The sequence below is a fragment of the Lottia gigantea genome (assembly GCF_000327385.1).
Source record: "Lottia gigantea unplaced genomic scaffold LOTGIsca_10, whole genome shotgun sequence".
Lineage (NCBI taxonomy): Eukaryota > Metazoa > Mollusca > Gastropoda > Lottiidae > Lottia > Lottia gigantea.
The window spans coordinates 2,799,437-2,819,568 of record NW_008706747.1 but is presented as its reverse complement, the minus strand read 5'-3'; the positions used below and the strand labels follow the sequence as shown (position 1 = coordinate 2,819,568).

General features: G+C 35.9%; 2 protein-coding genes across 2 annotated transcripts; both read left to right on the top strand.

Annotated features, from left to right (window-relative positions):
- Positions 1–5,024: 5,024 nt before the first annotated feature.
- Positions 5,025–10,099, top strand: LOTGIDRAFT_229997 (hypothetical protein; the record flags this gene model as incomplete). Its single annotated transcript, XM_009046186.1, has 4 exons — positions 5,025–5,052; positions 5,761–5,864; positions 6,401–6,505; positions 6,805–10,099. The coding sequence occupies 4 exons, from the start codon at positions 5,025–5,027 to the stop codon at positions 7,084–7,086; spliced, it is 519 nt and encodes a 172-aa protein (XP_009044434.1). The 3' UTR covers positions 7,087–10,099.
- A 3,718-nt stretch (positions 10,100–13,817) lies between these two features.
- LOTGIDRAFT_109199 (hypothetical protein) lies at positions 13,818–18,432 on the top strand (the record flags this gene model as incomplete). The annotated part of the gene is made up of 4 exons (XM_009046185.1): positions 13,818–14,113; positions 15,710–15,895; positions 16,188–16,253; positions 18,201–18,432. The coding sequence occupies 4 exons, from the start codon at positions 13,818–13,820 to the stop codon at positions 18,430–18,432; spliced, it is 780 nt and encodes a 259-aa protein (XP_009044433.1).
- Positions 18,433–20,132: the final 1,700 nt, after the last annotated feature.

Genomic DNA, 20,132 nt, shown 5'->3' with positions numbered 1-20,132 from the left:
GGAAGATAGCCAATATAAACTGTAATAGTATTGTTGACTGTGTGTTATAGTTATTTGAATTCTAGTGTGAATTGTTTGGATTTCTGCTTCCATTTAAAGAGATTGTTAAGAGTTTTACTAAAAATTTTATGTGTATTTGAGATACTGGAAGCATCGAATTGCATCATTCAAATTTTCAATCAGATGTCTGTGGATCTTGCAATTCCACTAAAACTAAGCGTTTGATGACTATCACAAAAGCTGCTCATAATATCAGGCCTTTGCGAAAGTGATGTCATAAAACGCTTAGTTTAAGTGGAATTGTAAGACCAAACAGACGTCTGATTGAGCAATGGGATGGTACAAATCGTTGCTAGCAGTGATATGTTACATTAAATGGAATGGAACCTACCGACAATTTCTTTTGGATTAGACGTCTTGTTTGCCTGTTGTTGTCAAGTTTTGACGTCTGCCCATGTGTTAAGCGTTCTCCAAAAATATGCTTTAAATGTGGATAATCAAACTTGTTTTCCCTTTTTATTGGAATTTGTGATATGATTTCATCAAACTTTTATGGTAAAAAAAACTGAGCACTGTACTCACAAATGTACGATAGGATTACTTGAGGTTTTATTTTTTTATTATGATTCACAAAGCCATTCCCAAATTGCCAGTAGATGCATCATGGCTAATAGCTAACACGTGGCAGTACTTTTGAAATTCGATTCATCTTTGATGTTGCACCTTTTGGAATGATTCCTGACACGCCATTTTAAAGTTCTATACATCCTGGGACTATTGATTTGAATTTATTTGTCAAAAAAGCGAAAGAAACAGACTTTTTTCTAGAAGAATAACAACTTAGGTTGATAAGGATCTTTTCTTCTCTAATTAATGCAAGTGGTTCATCTACAATCGCATCACAATAAAGGTTCAGATAATTTTGTATGATGTAATGGTAGTTTTCTGCGGTCATAATGAACCTACTGCTATTTGGAACATTAAATCTAAGAACTTTCGTAATATTCTGTGTATGAACTCTGTTATGGCACTTTGACAGAAGTCATTTAGGCCCAACTAGTAAACACGAGTTAAGTACCAATATTATGAGGTTTCTATATTTAACGTAAGTGGTATTATAACCATGGAATTTGACCTATGTCAGAATTTATTGTGTTTTGACTCTCTTACTTTTACTAATTTGACTTTATGCCCTCTAGGTTGGCTGTTGTCTTTATTGCAGTCCCCTAAATACTCTTTCTTCATGTCTTTATCCGTCATCTTTGAAATATATGTTATTCATAACTGAGACTGATTCAGATACTGTATAATTGTGGATATAATGCGCATCCATTCACAGCCTACTCTAGCAAATGTAGATAAATCTTCCAGCCCATTTCGACTAAACAAGAATCAACAAGTGGGAAGCAAATGTAGATAAATCTTCCAGTCCATTTCAACTAAAAAAGAATCAACAAGTGGGCATGTTGTAATCAAATAGCTATCAGCCTTTGAACAGTTCCATGCCCTATCATTAAATTGTTAATGACCCATGAGAACCCATCCACAAGAAAAAAATCAACAAGTTGGCAAAATGAAGACACTAAAAGAAAGAAACAACTATATTTTACAAGGATAGCAACTTAGGTTCACAAAGGATCCTTTCTACCAGTTGATCCTTGACTAAACCTCTTGGAATTGATCATTCTAGGATAACAACTTAGGTTCACAGTTAAGGATCCTTTCTACCAGCTGGTTCTTGGCCAAACCTCTTGGCATTGATCTTTCCCGGATTATATGTACCCATTTACAGCTGGGTCGACTGGAATTATGAGTGAAGATGACTTATTCAAGGTTACCGGACTTTCACACATCGCCATTTGCTCGACGTAACCAAGCAAATGACATCATTTAAAGAAGCAAAGCTCTGTTACCAAGTGCCAATATTGTCTTTCCAACTACCATTTTTTTGTAATCTTATGGAGATTGCATCAGATATAGCACAGTTTCATGCCCTTTGAATAAAAAACCTTAGGAACAAAAATACCCAGTTGGCAAAATGCAGACACCGTAATAATGAGTGGTTATATCATGCTTTCCTTAACTCGAATAACCATGTATTATGAGATTATGAAAAAGATTTCATCATTCTTAGCACAGTTCCGTGCCCTTTCAATAAATGACCTTTGACCCAGGAGAAAGTATTTTGAGAAGAGATTAGTATGAATGTTATGTAGGAGAAAGATTACTAGAATAACCTAGATGTTATTGGTAAAGGTTGTTCTTGGTATAGAGGTTTGTCTGTTCGACTTTACCGTTCTGAGGTAAGGCATAGGCCTTACTTAGAACACATGATACCACTGTGGAATTGGATTCTCAATAATATAGATTACTAGTGCAGCCAAGATTTTATTGATAACGGTTGTTCCTGCTAGTTTTTCTGATGTCTTCAGCCCTCCAGAACACCTGATGCCACTGATAAATTTGATTAGATAGCATAGCCGAGTTGTTCTTTGGCAAAGGTCGTTGTCAGCACTATGGCTTGACTAAACTGTAGGACTACCATTGTGAAGACATTATGAGCATTAACTTGAGTCAACTTTACTGAGGCACGCCATGCTCAGCCTTCCTGAACACAGCGATTGAGTTTTGATTGAGAAAGATCTATGGTAAGGGCTTAAACAAAGATAGCATTAAGCCTGTTTTCACCTCATGACTGCAGACTCAATGACCTCTTCCCCTAGGTTTATTTAGTAACTAGACCTTAGTTCAGGAAGCTAATTAGAAAGATCAGGAAGGATGAACAGTGCCATAGTTACCAACAATATGGCCGCCATAGAAACCTTCAATATGGCTGCCATAGCCACCCTCTCCCTCAAATGAGAACTGTCAAACCATTAAAGCTGTAAAATAGTTCATCAATGTGTCATCTGCCATCATGTTACTAATACACATAAAATAAAGTGCGCCCTAACCTTCAATCCCAAATCTTTAATATGGCCGCCATAGTGACCACCAATATGGCTGCCAATATGTGAAGCATGTCAAACAGTCAATGAAATATGGCCAACATGTGGTTTAGATTGTTGATATTATCTGTCAGTTCAATCTTCAATCTGGCTACTCTACAAAGATGGCTAGAACTAGCTTGATTAAGAATTTGCTTGTGTTTTGATAAGGATTTTTCAGGGATTTTTCTCTGGTAGGCCTTCACTAAACAACCTTTTTTTACAGGAATAACATCTTAAGTTCTCATGAATCCTTCCTACCATCTTGGTACTGATCTTTCCTGGATTACAGAAACCCATTTTAATCACTGTCATTTGTTTACAAGTGTATTTTGATGGTTTGCTCTGGTTTGCAGGTTTTATTGGTATATGTCTGTTCTCTGGTTATGATTATGATTTTCATAAGTATTCTATATAGCAATTGGTCACAGCTTGATAAAGCCATTAGCCTCAGACCTTCTACTGATTTATGACATCTGTCCAATGCCAGGTTCAAATAAACAAATATCTGAGGCCAAGGTTGAACCCTGTAACTCTAGTCCTTGCCATGTGCAATGGGGGTCATTTTGCTAGGATGCATGGAGGCTGGTGGATCTGTTAAATGGTTAGATGGAGATATTAGATATTTCCACACATGACTGTGGACCATGTGCAATTTAGAAAAAACTTTGCCAGCATAAGACTTAACCTAAAGGTGGCCTCACACCATAGTGATTACCAGTTACATATAAACGCAACTTTTGATCACTATGGAGAGTAGGCCTACTAAGAGAAAACTCAAAAAACAATAAAATTGAATGTAAAGTACAGAGTTGAAAAAATTCAGTTGCAAAGTGAAATGAGGTGTGTTGGATTTGTTAGCAGGCCGTGTCTAGTGACTCATGAGTTGAGATTGATTTTTTTTTTTGTTGTCCATCCAGAACTATAAGATTTAGAACATTAGGATGTAAAACTCCATTTCATTTCATTTTCACATCATTTCTACCTCAAATAAACTTAAAATCTGAAATTAATCTCTTGTTGACAATTCATCAAAGAATTTCGTGGAGTTTCGGTTCATATAGATTGTAATTATTATCCACAACAAACTAATGGTTGCTATGGTAACAGGTATTTTGGCAGGTGCTTGTATCTAGGTGTGGGTATATTAAGAGTATATCAGACGTGAGATAGTGGAAGAAACTTTCTCAATTTTCACTTTTAATTTCCCATTTTGTTTAAGTTCAACACGTGTGATGTGGTGTGGTGTTTCGAAATTTGTATCTAGGTAAATTTTGAGGGGGTGGGTTTGGTAAATAAGGAGTTTGATTGACATTTGCTGCGTGATACGCTACTTTAGATTTGAAGTTGCTTCAAGATAGGAAGAGTTTGTGCTCTTGTTTAAAAAGAGAGTGGAGAGGGGTCACTTGAGTCAGAAATTGGATTGTCGTCTGCTATAAGGCGCTCTAGGTTGAATCTTTTTCATATTGGGAGAAATTCCTTATGTCTGGGCCATTTTTTGTGTAAAAAGGGTGGGGGTGGCAGAGGAAGCATGATTAAGTAACTAAGTAACTCTAAGTTGGAAAAATTCTTGATGCCAGTGCTTTTGAGAGTCTCAACTCCTTTCGATCACTGAAAGTACTTAAAGGGACTGTGTGTAAATTTTCTAAACTTCCTATATGCATTGTTTAGTTTTAATACTTCTGTAAAGAGATTGTTAAACAGTTGAGTTATTTCAGGAAAGTCTGGTGTGTAAAATGGTTATTTATAACTTGAGTAAACCAGAAACACCTGGCAGACTGTAAATTTAGATTATATTTGACCCATTCCTTAACATTTAATTATCGGGTACCAGAAGATTAAAGAAGATTTTCTTTTCAAAGTGAACACTATTACTGATTGGCTTAGCTAAAAAATTCCAGTTTCTGTCACTAAGGTACAATCAACTCAGCTGTCCGTATAAATGTAATACATTCTATTAGAAATTGATAATAAGAGATTTTTTTGAATATTTTTTAAATTATTTTTTTTTTTCTTTCAGGGTCAATCAATGTAAAAATGGATTTTGAGGTACCTGCAGATATAGGTAAGATACAAATTGTTCATAATAATCTCTATGATTTACAGTATCGCAGTCAATTCTGATAAATTTTGACATGAGCCATGGTTTCTGTATGAAGTTGATATAATTTCTTGATAAACTTTATCATAAATATTTCAAGTTTCAAATAAAAGAGAAATTTTGTTATCAAAACATAAATATTTTGATAATGTTTTTGTGAAATTTAAGATACATTCCACATTTTTTTCATTTTTTTTTAAATTTTATGTGGTAAATTTATTCTTCTTTATCAGACATGACTTGCAAAAAACATAAATCTATTGTGTACAAAAAACAAGAAAAATGTTTCTGATGATTTAAACTGGTGTGTGTTGAATGACAGACATTTTTACAAAACCTTTTCCGTCCTCAACCAATCAACATACAATATGTATCATCATGTGACATAAAATTGCATTCATCCATGTCTTCATTGGAGATAAAATTCATGTGACAGTCACTTTTCTTTTGGGTAACGAAAACTTGAACACTTGACAAATTATCATTTTCGTAGAAGAGAGCTCAAATAGCAGAAACTGAATAGAAATTACTTGGTTAGTCTTCAAAATTATTTGTAGGAGCGTGTAACTGAGGTCTGATTTATTCTGACTGGACAATTTGGAGACCTAGTCAGACATATATCTGGCTGAAACAGTTGCCTTTATTCATATTTTTTTTTATATTTTTTTTAAGATTTGAGTCAATGTCCTGGTTTAGTGCCAACTCCCAAAAATTGTCCCGTCTGGAAAAAAGAAATGATAGATAAGAAAAATAAAGACAGAGTTGAAGAATATGTGGTAAGTTATGTCCCCTTTCTACTTCCTGTTTACGTGGTCTTGGTATTGACCCTTTTCTACTTCCTGTTTACATGGTCTTGGTATTGGCCCTTTTCTACTTCCTGTTTACATGGTCTTGGTATTGACCCTTTTCTACTTCCTGTTTACATGGGGTTGGGATTGGTTATGTCCTTTTCTACTTCCTGTCTGCATTGGTTACCATAAGTTATGTCCCTTTAATTAGTGGCCTGGAATTTTAACTTCCTCTCTGCATTGGTTATGATTATAGTCACTTTTCTGAAAGGGCATGCTACAGGCTGTTCACATTAAAGGGACTAAAGAGGTCTTCTAAATTTTATATGTGTACACCTTTCAAAATTTCAATCAGACATCTGTGGGTCTCAAAATCATTTTAATATGTGGATATTGCAAAGGCCCGAAGATAATATAAGCAGCTTTGGCTATAGTGACGTCATATGCAATTAAGCATTTATGTTTATATAATGAATGAGAAACTCCATTTTCATTTTGACCAATGTTTTGTTTTTGTCTTTCAGAGAGATATTTTACGTGATAGAGAAGAACAAAAGAAATGGAAAGATGTTCCCGAATGGAAACGAAAAGTTTTAAAACAAAAATCAGATGAGGCCAGAGCCAAAGAGGTTTGTCACCAGAAACTTCCAAGTCACATTTGATGGCGAGTTGTTCTGAGTAGGAACGCAATTGAGGATCTTCCAATTCTTTCTGAAGAAGGAGGGAAATTGGAGAGGGAACAAAGGCCAAAGTCAAGCTCTACTTTGGGTACATGGAAGATATCTCTGGAGACTTTTTTAAGTCCTTTAGGGTGAAATGAACGAAGGGTATCGAATGCATACTGACCAGATGAGATTTCTAAGATGACTGACAAAATGGGTATGTATCTATGAAATGCAAACTCTAAAATTTTTTTTTTTATTTTCAGAAAGCCGTAAAGGAAGGAAGAGCCCCTCCACCAGAAATTTCAGATAAACCATGCTCACAAAAAGAATTACTTCACGCTGGTCAGAGTCACCATGACGACGACTTCGTTCCTGCTGCCATGAATATCGACCCTGAAGAATTTGAAAGCATGCCGCCATGGAAACAAGAACTTTTAACAAAACGTAAAAATATCCCTGTTACATTCAACAACGAATTTAACCCAGACGAAGAAGAAGAGCCGCAGCAGCAAAATTACGATTTGGACGTCCAAATGGCAAGCTGATTTTCGACTCAGGGAACTGTGGGATTAATCGACGTTAAAAAATTTGAACAAGTGTAAATAAATGTGCCAGAAATCGCAGCAGTAAAAATCGCGAACTTCCATTCTAGTTTCGTTACTGGTGCTTCAGGTTTCTCAGTATTTATCCGTTTCAAAATGGAGGATTTTAATTCGACTGCTGAACTGCTGTTTTCTGAATAAATTAATTTGTGTATAGCTGCCCTCTACGTTGCTGATTTTGTTGAGCAAAATATTTCTGCACATGCACATGCAGATACGATACAAAACATACATAGAACAGTCCACTTTTTTTAAGGTAGCAGAAGTAGTAATGAACACAATATAGTTCTGACTAGTATAGTTTCAATTATTATTTATTCTACCTCAAAATAAAATAGACTGCTCTTGTTGATTTGAAATGTTTAAAATTGTGTGGAAATATTTTTGTTTGGCCATACATAATGTGGTATGTATAGAATTTGAATAAATTTGCATATTGTTATCAATCGATATAATATATGCATATAATTAATTATTGAATTAATCATGCATAACTATGCTGAAAGGTAATCAATGGTTTATGCCTTTAACTTAAAACCAGTCTTCTAAACCTTTATTTATTTATTGAATGCTCATTTGCATAATATATGTTTTTGATATGCAAAAAGCTTCAATTTGCATAATGTGTGCATAAATTATTTAATGAATATTCATTGCTGATTAATTAACTTCTGTCTGTATGTTATGTGAAGTAAATGTTATTAGATTGTTTGTTAAGATTAATGCATATTCATTGTTTTATGCAAATTAGCTTCAAGCTTTAGTTGAAATTTGCATATGCAAATTAAACAGGGTTATGTTTAACTTAAAAAAAAACTGTTGAACTGAGTAAAGGGGAATAACTCTGCTCATTTTCTCTGACAAAAATGAAATGATTTTTATACCTAGAATATTTTTCAAGATTTTTTTTACGAAGTTCAGTATTAGCTTTATTCTATTTTGGACAAAATATTTTTAAAGTTTTTCCTAGAATATTTGTAAATTTTAAATTTATTTTATGAACCAAAACCCCTTCCACTTTTGGCAAATGTTGGCCCTGAGTAAATGTGAAAACGTCAGCAATGTCAAACCCCATAACTTGGGCTTTTTTATCTCTTTTCATTTGCTGAAATCTGATTGGTTGAAATTATGAAAAAGAGATTATTGACCAATCAGAAATCTTGAAATTAATTGACTGCACAATCAGAGATTTTAAAAGTTTTTTTTAAGAAATGGGATTGGCTGCATTATTGATTGAACAGATTGGCCAATCATAGGCTGCAAAAGAATCGGAAGTTAGGATATCTCTTTCATTATCTCCTGAGTTTTTTAGAATTTTAATTTTTTTTAGCAATTTTATTTAATTTATACCGCTCTGTACATAAGCATGCTTGTAATATAGCTCAGTTACCCTTATTGTTTGTAGAAAATCTTTGTGTCCTATTTATTTAAGTCTTATTTAAGGGGCACGATTTGAATCAGTAGGTTTTATAGACCCACTCTACTCTCACTCTCAAGCTTTTGGTTTACCGTATATTTGCGAGTATAATGCGCAGTTTTTTAGCCTTAAAATGGCTTGCTAAACTGGGGATGCGCTATTATACACAGTGATAAAGAACGTTTGAATTTTTCAGTACATGTGCTTAATGAAATGATGTGGTCTAACCAGTCATGTCTGAGTAGACCTCAAAATGTACGACAGTAATGTAGATTTTAAGGACAATTTTGGTTTAGCTGTAAATTTTCTTAATCTAAAAGATGTATTTAACATAATGATGTGCAAATCCAGTGATGTCTGACTAGAACCCAAAATGTTCTACAGTAATTTCTCGTAACAGTTCTTGCAAGATTTTTGGTATGTTCATGATGAAAATTGGTTATCGATTTAAGCATTAACTAAGGGAGGGGTGAAGGGTGTGCTTACTCGTTCAAAGTGTGCCCACGCTATCCAGATTTTAATTGTAAATAGTAAATAAATGCAATAAGCTACAAACTTATTCTTACTGTTTTAAATCTGGGGCAGATTTATCAGAATGCACGGGCATTTTGACGTTATTGACACAGTTCTTAAAATTACGTGCAAACTTAAAAGGCAATCCGAAATTAATGAAAAAATTTTGTACTAGAGTGAACCACGATGGTTATCATTCGGTCGCTTGGGCACCATAGGGTCGAATCTGGTTTAGATCTGAAACAGCGTTCCATGTAATGTTTCGTGAAAACAGTCGTTCCTGCACATTTATTCTCGGCACTAGACACGAAAGTAAGGGCCACGGTTTTCTCGATTAGTCTCTCAAACGATTAGTTTGATAACATTCACGTTAGACCTTTGGTGCCGTGGGTTCGAACCCTATTTAATCGAGATGCGTGGAACTCGGGGTAATATTTTTTGAATCTTCTGCCTAAATCTGTCCCGAGATTTTTATATTATTGTTTTAATGTTTGTAATTTGCGTGCAGTATTATTGAAAGAAATTTCTAAAAATAGTATGTGTTTCTTATAATGGTGGCCATTTTTTAGGGTCAGCGCCTGGTTTTGATTCTAGTTAGGGTTTAGAACACTGTTAAGGACTGATCGTCAAGCAAAATTTCCCCTATTGCACACTGAGTTTGACCGCCTAATGCAACTACAGTGCAAAAGGTATTTAATTAGGATTACGGAAATCCGTATTTAAAATATGGAGAGAGCGCACGAACGTATTAGTTTTGACCCGTGTTAGCATCACCTGCGCAAATATTTTCCGGTTTTAGCTTATGATTAGTAAACGATTAAACCTTACCGAAACGTAAACATAAATTAAAATTTAAGTAAATATATATATCCAATTTCTAAATGTATTACTCGATCTTTCTAATATGCTTAAAATGAAAATGTAACTTGAAAAGGGTTAAGGGTTATGAATTATGTTGGAAAGCTAAACTATTTTGAATCCGTGTTCACTGGCGCTTGCTAATAATTTGATAAAATAATATTTTAATATGATTTTTATAAATTATTTTATTGTTAATCGCTACATTTATTACGGTTTTTACTCTAATAATCGAGCTTCGTTTCGACATTTTGGAGTAAAGATCACATTAAATAACCCAACACAATTTTATGGTATACTACTCCTTAGTTTTATTAGCGTAAGACAACGTATGAATACATGTTAAACCACAGCAGAACATAACGTGCAGATAGACGGACACTACAACGGACTAGAACGTCAACTGTTACGATCAATGGAAACGAACACGAAGTGTTCCATCAAAAGAAACAAACAAACGGCAACGCATTCAACTCAAAACGACGAATAGAACACAACGTCAACCGAAACGACACACATCTGAAATGTAAAACGGAGCATTACGCCGCAGATGGAACATCAAAACAAGGATATAACAAGATTGATTGTATGTTGGTAATACAAGTGGTCTCTTTAGCGGTGGAGATACGGTAATGTATTATTATCCTTGCTTGAGCTAGTTTTTGTTCGAAAACAAGAAACCGGTTTTTGGCGAAGATCTCATCTAGGTCTGGCATGTCTCGCGATCACATTCAATAAATTCTATATTTGGGACACCGCGACCTTGTCAATAGATTTGGTCGCCGACGCACTGGGTAGCCATCTTGGATATTTTTTTTATATTCAGGTATTGAGAGACTGGTGCCCTTTAAACAAGACTGAAATTTGCATTTCGACAACAAGTATGAATATGACAGCCTCTAACACTGTAGGTCGCCATATTTCCCTTCTAAATCCAAGTATTTGGTTATCAGTACCTTTTTCGATCTCATTTCTCTTCGACAACATTTAGGGAATGGTGGACAGCTGTCGTCTAGATAAGAACTCTTACTGCTCAAGTTGTCACGAATCGCCCAAGTTTTGGCCTTGGGCCCTTTCTAAACAGGTTGAAGATATTCCAAAAAGATGGACGACTAATAATGAAAATGAAATGAAATGAAAATAAATAATGGTATCTCGGTTTTTGCTTTCGGCTATCTTTGACGTCTTGCTTTCCACAGCCTCCAAAATTTCTTTTTTTTTAAATGGCGGATGGTTGTCCCCGAGTCATATTCTGCGAAGGCGTCTTTAAATCGTTCCGATTGAGTAAACAAACAGCGTATTATGATGATGTATATAGGCTATAATATACTCCACTATTTCAATGGGATGAAACGAGTCATTCACTCTTTAAAATTGCCTCAAAAAAATTCCAGAGACGAAAATCTAAAAATAGAAGCTGTATGCATGATGGATTAGCAGGTTCTCGTATTTTGTGCTTTGGATATAACGTCTTACGGAATATTGCTACCAATTTTTAACCAAATTGTGTGAAAAAGGATAAAATTTTATGATTCGTTGTTGGTTCAAGGCGTGAAAAGTTTTCGTTATAATGTAGCCGAACTGGATTTTTGAGGTGGGTAGATAATTCATTTGTTTTCTGTCCTAACAGGTTTGGCAACTTTTTGTCAAATTCGTGTTAAAATTTCATGGCCGAATATATCTCATATTAGCAATTTTTGTTGTTGTATTCAATGTCTTGCTGTTGCGTTTAAGAATTGGAATCGCAGCTGAAACGGGTCCCCGAGATTATCCCCTTATTTTGATACGGGTTCTTGCTAAATTAAACCCATCCTTGGTCTGCCTAGGTCAGACCCCAATGACTCCCTGTACCTTAAAATGTCCTGTTGTTGCGTTTAAGACTCGGAATCGCAGCTGAAAGTCCCCCGAGATTATACCCTTATTTTGATACGGGTTCTTGCTAAATTAGACCCATCCTAGAGCAAATCCCAATGACCCCTCTCCATATTTCACCGTCTTGTCGTTGCGTTTAAGGATTTGAATCTCCTACATTATCCCTTTTTTTTGTTACCCGTATCTTGCATAGGTAGACCCAACCTTGAGAAAATCCCAATGGCTCCCCCCCCCCCTTTTCAATGTCATATCGTTGCGTTTAAGAATCGGAATCGCAGCTTGAATATGTCCCATAGAAAAAATCATATTCTTTGACCCCGTCCCTTCTTAATAAGACTCACCCAAGGACCAGAGCCACCCCCCTGACGTGCATTTATGTTTAAGAGTGGAAGTCGCAGCTAGGGTGGGTCGTTATATCAAATTGCAAGGACAGACGCACCCTTGGAATAAAATTCAGGGACCCCTCCCACTTCTCCCACACATCAGACATTCTTTAAGGTTCAAATTCGTCATCCTCACAATGTCAAGATATTACGAACTGCGTCTTATACCTTGACTGTAATAGTCACCTTTCTTGTATTATGGATTGGCTGTATTCACTGGCGTATACTGCAAGCAAGTCGCCGCGTTCCGTGATACAAGAAAGATGGCAATTGCAAAGGTATTAGATAAATGTAAGCTTTCATTTCATTAGTCCAATAAGATACAGAACAGTAGAATATAAAACTATATTTCATTTCATTAGTCCAATAAGATACAGAACAGTAGGATATAAAACTCTATTTCATTTCATTAGTCCAATAAGATACAGAACAGTAGAATATAAAACTATATTTCATTTCATTAGTCCAATAAGATACAGAACAGTAGGATATAAAACTATATTTCATTTCATTAGTCCAATAAGATACAGAACAGTAAGATATAAAACTCTATTTCATTTCATTAGTCCAATAAGATACAGAACAGTAGGATATAAAACTATATTTCATTTCATTAGTCCAATAAGATACAAAACAGTAGGATATAAAACTATATTTCATTTCATTAGTCCAATAAGATACAAAACAGTAGGATATAAAACTCTACATTTCATTAGCTCAGTAAGGCCACAAGGTACAGAAAAATAGGACCGTAAACCCCATTTCATTATGTTAAGAAGTTTATTAGTAAATCATAAAGAGATAGCATTGTAAAGACGATCGCTTTATATTGACGAATTGCTATAATAGGTTTTTAGAAGGTCATGACCTTATGTTATAGAAATCTATTTATCAAAAATATTGGATCATTCAAGTCATGATTATAAGCATTTTTTGTTATTCGCTTAATGCTAGGTTTACATTACGTTACTGATGGCCATTGCAAACACGGTAGTGGACGTGATAGACGACGCATGTGGAAGGGATGCGTGTGGTCCAATATAACAAGCTTTGGTGTCTGAGCAAAAGATTGGCCACATTAAGGTGCGCAAGAGAGATCACCTCGCTCAAGATGCGCGTTTTCGAACGCTGTAATCAAGGCCTATACCTAATAAAAAAAAACACAATCCTGTCTTTCCTGTATCGGCTGTAGAAAGTTTTGATGTACTTTGATGAACACATCGTTACAATATCGAGCTATTACGAACTCCGTCTAATACCTTGACATCGTAAGCACTTTTCAGAGCCCTCGACAATAACCTGTAAACAATATGGCTTCGAGCGTACCCATTAATAACAATATGTATGTTCTTGTTTATTTGCAGGAAGTATAACAGCGTGTTTAATTTACCTGGTAGAGAGTAAAACAGGCTTTTCTGTCGTGTATTTTGGATAAATTGTTTTTTCTCCCGTTGTGTGCAATATTGTGGTATTTGCAATATATTTTTAAAACTTCCTAGTGATTTTTCACAAATTAAGCTTTAAGCGTTTTGCTGTATCCAAAATATGAAAATTTATTTAGGCTAATACAAAAAAATAAGCTTTGACGTACCAAAATGATGGCGTATGAAAATTCCACGATGCAGGCGTCCATGTACGCGTATGAGAAACAACATTTTATACCGGAAGCCCAGTGGGTCCAAATTCAGCAGACGACTTTTATAAATTGGCTGAACGAACAGCTGAAAAACCGGAAAATTCTGCTGAGTGATTTGAAAGAGGACATCCGGGACGGTGTAATCCTGATTATGCTGCTTGAGGAACTCGCCAATAAATCCATCATAAACTACGTTCAAGGGCCTCAAACTCAGCACGAAAAGCTTCAAAATGTGGGCATGGCACTGGACGTGTTTTCACGAGATGGGGTCAAGGTCACAAATATTGGTAAGTATGTAAATTTTACACGTGCGTGGAGGATAGTGATATCGTCGTTTGTTTAGTAGATAAATGAATGAATGAATGAGAAACTCCAAAATATGGGCATGACCTTGAACGTGTTTTCACGAGATGTGGTCAAGGTCGCTAATATAGGTAAGTAGGCAAGTTTTGCGCGTGCCTGTAGGCTGAATGACCGGGTAGACGAACGAATGGAATAATGTCGTTAGATCTAGAAAGGTTGACGCAAATCACACACATCAAATAAACGAAACGAAGTATCTAAAATGAGTCAGAAAGAGTTGATTTTTTGAGCTATGCATTGATTACAGTTCACACCTCGTTGCATAGAAAACACATTCATTATCTCTATGAAATAAATTATTATAATTTTTCGTTTCCCTCGTTTTTGTGCTCGGTATGTAAATCGATGGAATGTACAGGCTTCGTCACAAATAAAACAGCATGGGTGTATTACTCACTGAAGCCACATATGCAAGCGTTCGGCAATCCTCGGCAATTTCCGTAAAGCTGAATCTGTTGCAGAGCGCTAGCGTAGCTTTCACTTCAGGCCGTTTTATATGCAAGGTTTCATGTGTGACAAACTGGGCACGTTAAATATCCCTCGGCGGTTGGTAATCGAAAAGGAGTTTGCAAATGCCACTGTCCTGGAAAATTTTCCTCCATTGCAGACCAAATGGCTTTGCCCGACTTTATAAATTGAAAGTAAACTCTCATTTCTGAATTATCAAGCATAGTTTTCTTCATATGAATGAATGAATGAATGAATGAATGAATTGATAAATGAATGATACTAGCTTTAAGGGTTTGTACATAGGTTTTCTAGACTCATATAGCATTGATTTGCACCATTCAACTTTTCGCCTGTAGTTTGACAACACAGTCGTTGCAGTCAATGTCACCGAAGTAGATCCTCAATATCATTGATAGCCATTAAAACAAGGCCGCCTACTGAGCGTATCGCCACAATCGGTGTTAAAATTCACAAGTTCTTGATAGCCATCTACGCTTGAGATCCCCAACAGGTCGTTGAGGCATAACAAGATATTTATCTCCCGAGTCATTCAGTTCGACAGTTTTCATAAAAATAAAATTTCTCAGGATTCGATATCGGCGAGAAAACTGATTGATAATGAAAACTTAGTTGGTCATTTATTGCTGCTGGCGTGGACATTTTTCCCCCATTGTACACTACATGATACTGTCTTCGTAGTACCTCCAAGATGCTAAATAAGGACTAAAAACTCGCCAATACACTACATTCAATAGAAATTGAAAAACAGAAGGTCTATACCTGGTAAAATTCCCTCATTACACACGGTACGGTGTTGTCTGCCTTCATGAGACAAAAAATGCGAACGAACGTGAATGAATGGTAAGAACGAACGCACAGACAGACGCATGAATGAATGAACGAACGAACGAACGAACGAACGAACGAATGAATGAATGAATGAATGAATGAATGAATGAATGAATGAATGAATGAATGAATGAATGAATGAATGAATGAATGAATGAATGAATGAATGAATGAATGAATGAATGAACCACCCTGTGATTTCCACCCATTCCTGTTTTCAGACAGTACGGATATAGTACGAGGAAATGTAAAGGTGATTCTAACTCTGATCTGGCAGCTGATTTTACGGTACCAAGTTGGTCTGTCAGCCGTTCAGCACCGCCAGTGGTTCCTGAAATGGTTAAAGGCAGTTCTGCCTGATCAGCATATTTCAAACTTTGGTCGGGATTGGAATGACGGAGTTGTTTTATAGTAAGTATTGTCATTCCGGATATCCAACCATCGTCAATAACATTTTTTTGTATTAGAGTTCTACGTTGAACTCGATCCATTTCGAAACCGGTTTCTTTGATGAAGGTCAAAATGGAACCAGAGCATATCAAACTATCGCGTCCAACTAACTAGCAGACAGTACTTGTCAAAATGGCATATCGTTTCCAACTAGCTAGAAGTTTGTATTTAACACAGTTTTCTGTGGCCAGATTGAAAATAGAGCCTTTCAATTCTCCTGCATTTCCTAATAATCGGTGCCATTGATTTTCAGTGCCTTAATAGAATTCTGCAGACCGGGTTTGTGTCCAAATTTGGAAAATATTAGCCGACATGACAGGTAAGAAAATATTATTTGATGAGGGGTATGTGTAAGGGGAGGGGGTATTTTTAAGGGGATCGAAGTAGAGTTTTGCGTTCTACTTATCTATTCTAGATTGGACAACGCCATGCAGTGTGCAATGATAACGACACGGAACGATATTCAGCTACTCTTTTTTTGATTTCCAACTCATCCTAGGTTTTAAAATGAAAACTTACCTTTAAAGATCATTGAAAAGGGACCCACCCTCTTTTGAAAAGTGCTGACTCTAAATTCTCTAAGAATCAAAGACCCCGTAGAGCACATAATGGGTCACATTATTCTGAAAAAATTTTGAGCCCACAGGTTATAATGGATCGTATTATTATACCACATAAAAGTTTATAACAAATATTTATGATATACTTTGACCCCATGAGGTCAAATATTACAATCAAATACTTCTACTAAGAATGGTTGGTGAAACCTGCCCTGAGTCCTTCTGTAACCTGTGCTCTAGCCTAGTCCAAAACATATGCCTCTACTCCAGCCGACAACTGTCAAATAAGCTATCAGAGGCTTAATAAAGGCAGAGGTTTCGGTCTATCCTTATCCCTCTAAGCAGTATGGCAGATCATACCCACCGTTCTATACAATGGAAACTTGTTCAGTGGCGACCATAACATACCTGAGGGCAATAATAATATTGTTATACTTTTACCTTGAATAACCTGTCTAATTAGACAGACTGACGACCCCCTCATATATTGATAGGACTGTTTTGATAGTCGAACAAGGGACGTAGCCAGGTTGGATATTGGGGGTTGGGGTGGGGTGTTTTATTTCCAATTTGCTCCTCGTCCAAATTCCCATATATTTGAAAATTAAAGCCAAATTACTACGTATGGATTCTCTGGGTTTGGATCCTACCCTATCCTTTGGTATCCTATCCTTTTCTATCCTATCCTATCGTCTGTCCTATCCTTTTTCTATCCAATCCCTATCCTATCCCATTTGTTTCCTATCCTATCCTTTTTCTATCCTATCGTCTGTGCTATCATATTTCTATTCTTTACCTATCCTATTTGTATCCTATCCTATTTGTATCCTGTCTTGTCCTATCCTGTCTTGTCTTGTCCTATCCTATTTCTTTCCTATCTTATCCTATTTCTACCCTACCCCATCCTACCCCTATCCTATTTCTATCCTATTTAGATCCTATCCTATCACATCCTTCTTATTCTATAACATAATGGCAGTAATTTTCAATCTGAATGACAACAATGTATATCTGAAATAATTTAAACAGATGTTCGTATTGGCCCTCTCAGCCGGTCATTATCAAATTACATATACATATACCTTGGGGCTAGTTTTTGACAACTGGGCAATTTTCTTATTATCTTTTTATTTGTGTGGACTTATATTTGACATTTTTATCTTTCGTTAAAAACTTTGTCATTGGCTTAATTCGGATTTGTGGTTTGGTGACAATTGTACCTGAATCGGCTTTTCTAGAAAACGAAAGGGGGAGGGGTGTTTCGAGGTCCAATATATTTAGAATCTTTTGACCCCGAGTCACTTAAATGAACAGTCACATGCATGTTCATGTAATGAAATGGAGCTTTACGTCCCATTTTTCTGCACTAAATGTTTCATTTCATGGTTTTCTGTGGTGGACTTTACTTCTCGTCCATGATCTGACAATTTGTTTTTGTAACAGATGTTCAAGGTCATTAGAATGTTCAGCCAATCATATGATCTGTTCAAAGAAAGATACCCTTTACACACATATTGCCTTCCCACTCGAAACAGTGTTTTTGATTTGTTTACCATACATCTCAACCTTTTCTTATCAAAGTACTACTGAACACGAGTTGATGAAAAATTAAGTCAGATCAAAGATGACGAGTGTAGTTACCCACAGAAAAATATGAAACCAACATCCAGAACTTCATCTTATTACATTACCCGTAACCCTTTTAGATTGAACAATTGTCGTAATGCTATGAAGCTAGCCAGGCAGCATCTACGGGTGCCCATCGTTCTCCGACCAGAGGATCTAGCCAGTCCGGATTTGGACGAAAGATCGGCCATTACCTACCTGTCGTACTTCATTAAATATGGCGGACCCGGATACTTGGCTACCCTAGAGAGGATACAGAACAGGATTCGATCCAGAACTATTAGGAACTTTACGGTAAGTGACTTGCTTTAGCTTTCAGTGTACATATCATCTTCACAATGTCAAGCTATTACGAACTTATACCTTGACTGCAATAGCCACTATTCGTGTAGAATGGAATGGAATGCAGCCAATCAGAGGCCTCGACAGAAAGTCTGTGAACCATTAACCATAATATTTACGACTTTTCAAATTGTGTGTTGACTATTGCAGTTAAGGTGTAAGACGAAGTTCGTAATAGCTTGACATTGTGAAGATGCATAGGCTATATATTATGTGTTTGTTTAGGTTTAAGTCTTTGACTTAAAATGATTGTAAGGAGGATTTCTAAACTGTATGGGGGGCACTGATATCTTCAATTGTACCATTCCAATTTTCAATCTGACGTCTGTGACTCTTGCAATTCTACTAAAAAGTAAGCGTTTTATGACGTCACAGAAGCTGCCAATGATATAGTATAAGGACCATAGTGATAGTGACGCCATCAGCACGTAGTTTAAGTGGAATTGCTGGAACTACAGACGTCTGGTTGAAAATTGAAATAGTGCAAATCAATCCCCGATACACATAAAACATTTTTAGAAACCTCTTTACAATACCTTTTTTTAAACGTCTAGGTGTTGACTTTTCTCTGATATAATCGCTACACATATATACAACACATATAGGTGTGGTCACATTTAAAGGGAAACTGTCGTTTAAATATTTATTTTATCAGTCTGAGCTCATTCATCGTCTGTAATAATTCATCTTCACAATGTCGTTATTCACATTCTCACGTGCAGTTATCAGCATCCTTACAATGTCAATCTATTACGAACTGCGTCTAATACCTTGACTGCAATAGCCATACTTTTTGTATCAGACGCAGTTAATAGATTGGCGTTATGAAGATGCTTATAACTGCACGTGAGAATTTAAATAAGGACTTGCATGTGATAACAGTCTAAAGTGGCCATAGTCTAAACTTCCAAGGTGTATTCATATATTGAATTGTAGTGGAACAAGATGCCGTGTTTCAATTTTTAAAAGTGTACGGTCTGCGGAAATTGAAAACTGATAAAGCAAATATTTTTAGTGGACTATATCCCTTCAGGATTTAGTAAACATTGTCAGTTTCATAGTCGAAATTTGAGACGTGGGTCGGCTAGTTAGTATCCTAGTATAGTTGTCGCGGCTTGGATTACATTTTTCTATTGGGGACAAATTCTTACCCGAAATTTTAAGTTTTTGGATTTTTTTTTCCGGAAGATCGAACGAAGGTTAGTCGAGTTTTTAAATATTTTGCCTTTGATTTGCTCAGCTTGTTTCTGACACAATGTTTAGAATAGGGCGATTTTTTATAAGTCGCTATATATTTTGGTCGGTGTTGGAAACTATTGTACGTATTTTAGTCAAATAAACGTAAAGTTGTAGAGAAGTATGTCTCCTACTTTGAAGGTCTTAACTCAAAGCCCAACTTTTAAAGCCCAACCTCCAACTGCTTATATTGCAAAAAATACACACCTATTTTTATTAACCCTTTTAGATCGGATTTTTAATTAACCCTTTTAAAGCAAATTCAGTTTGATCAAGTAGATACATAGATTTAGATAGCATAGTCTAAGAATATTTTCAAGACAAATTTACATCGTTTTTAATAATGAAAATTTTGCATACAAATATCAGACTGCCCCTTTAAAGATGGGTTTCCTTATTTTTTTAGTGTCAAATTAAGCAAACTATTTGATTAA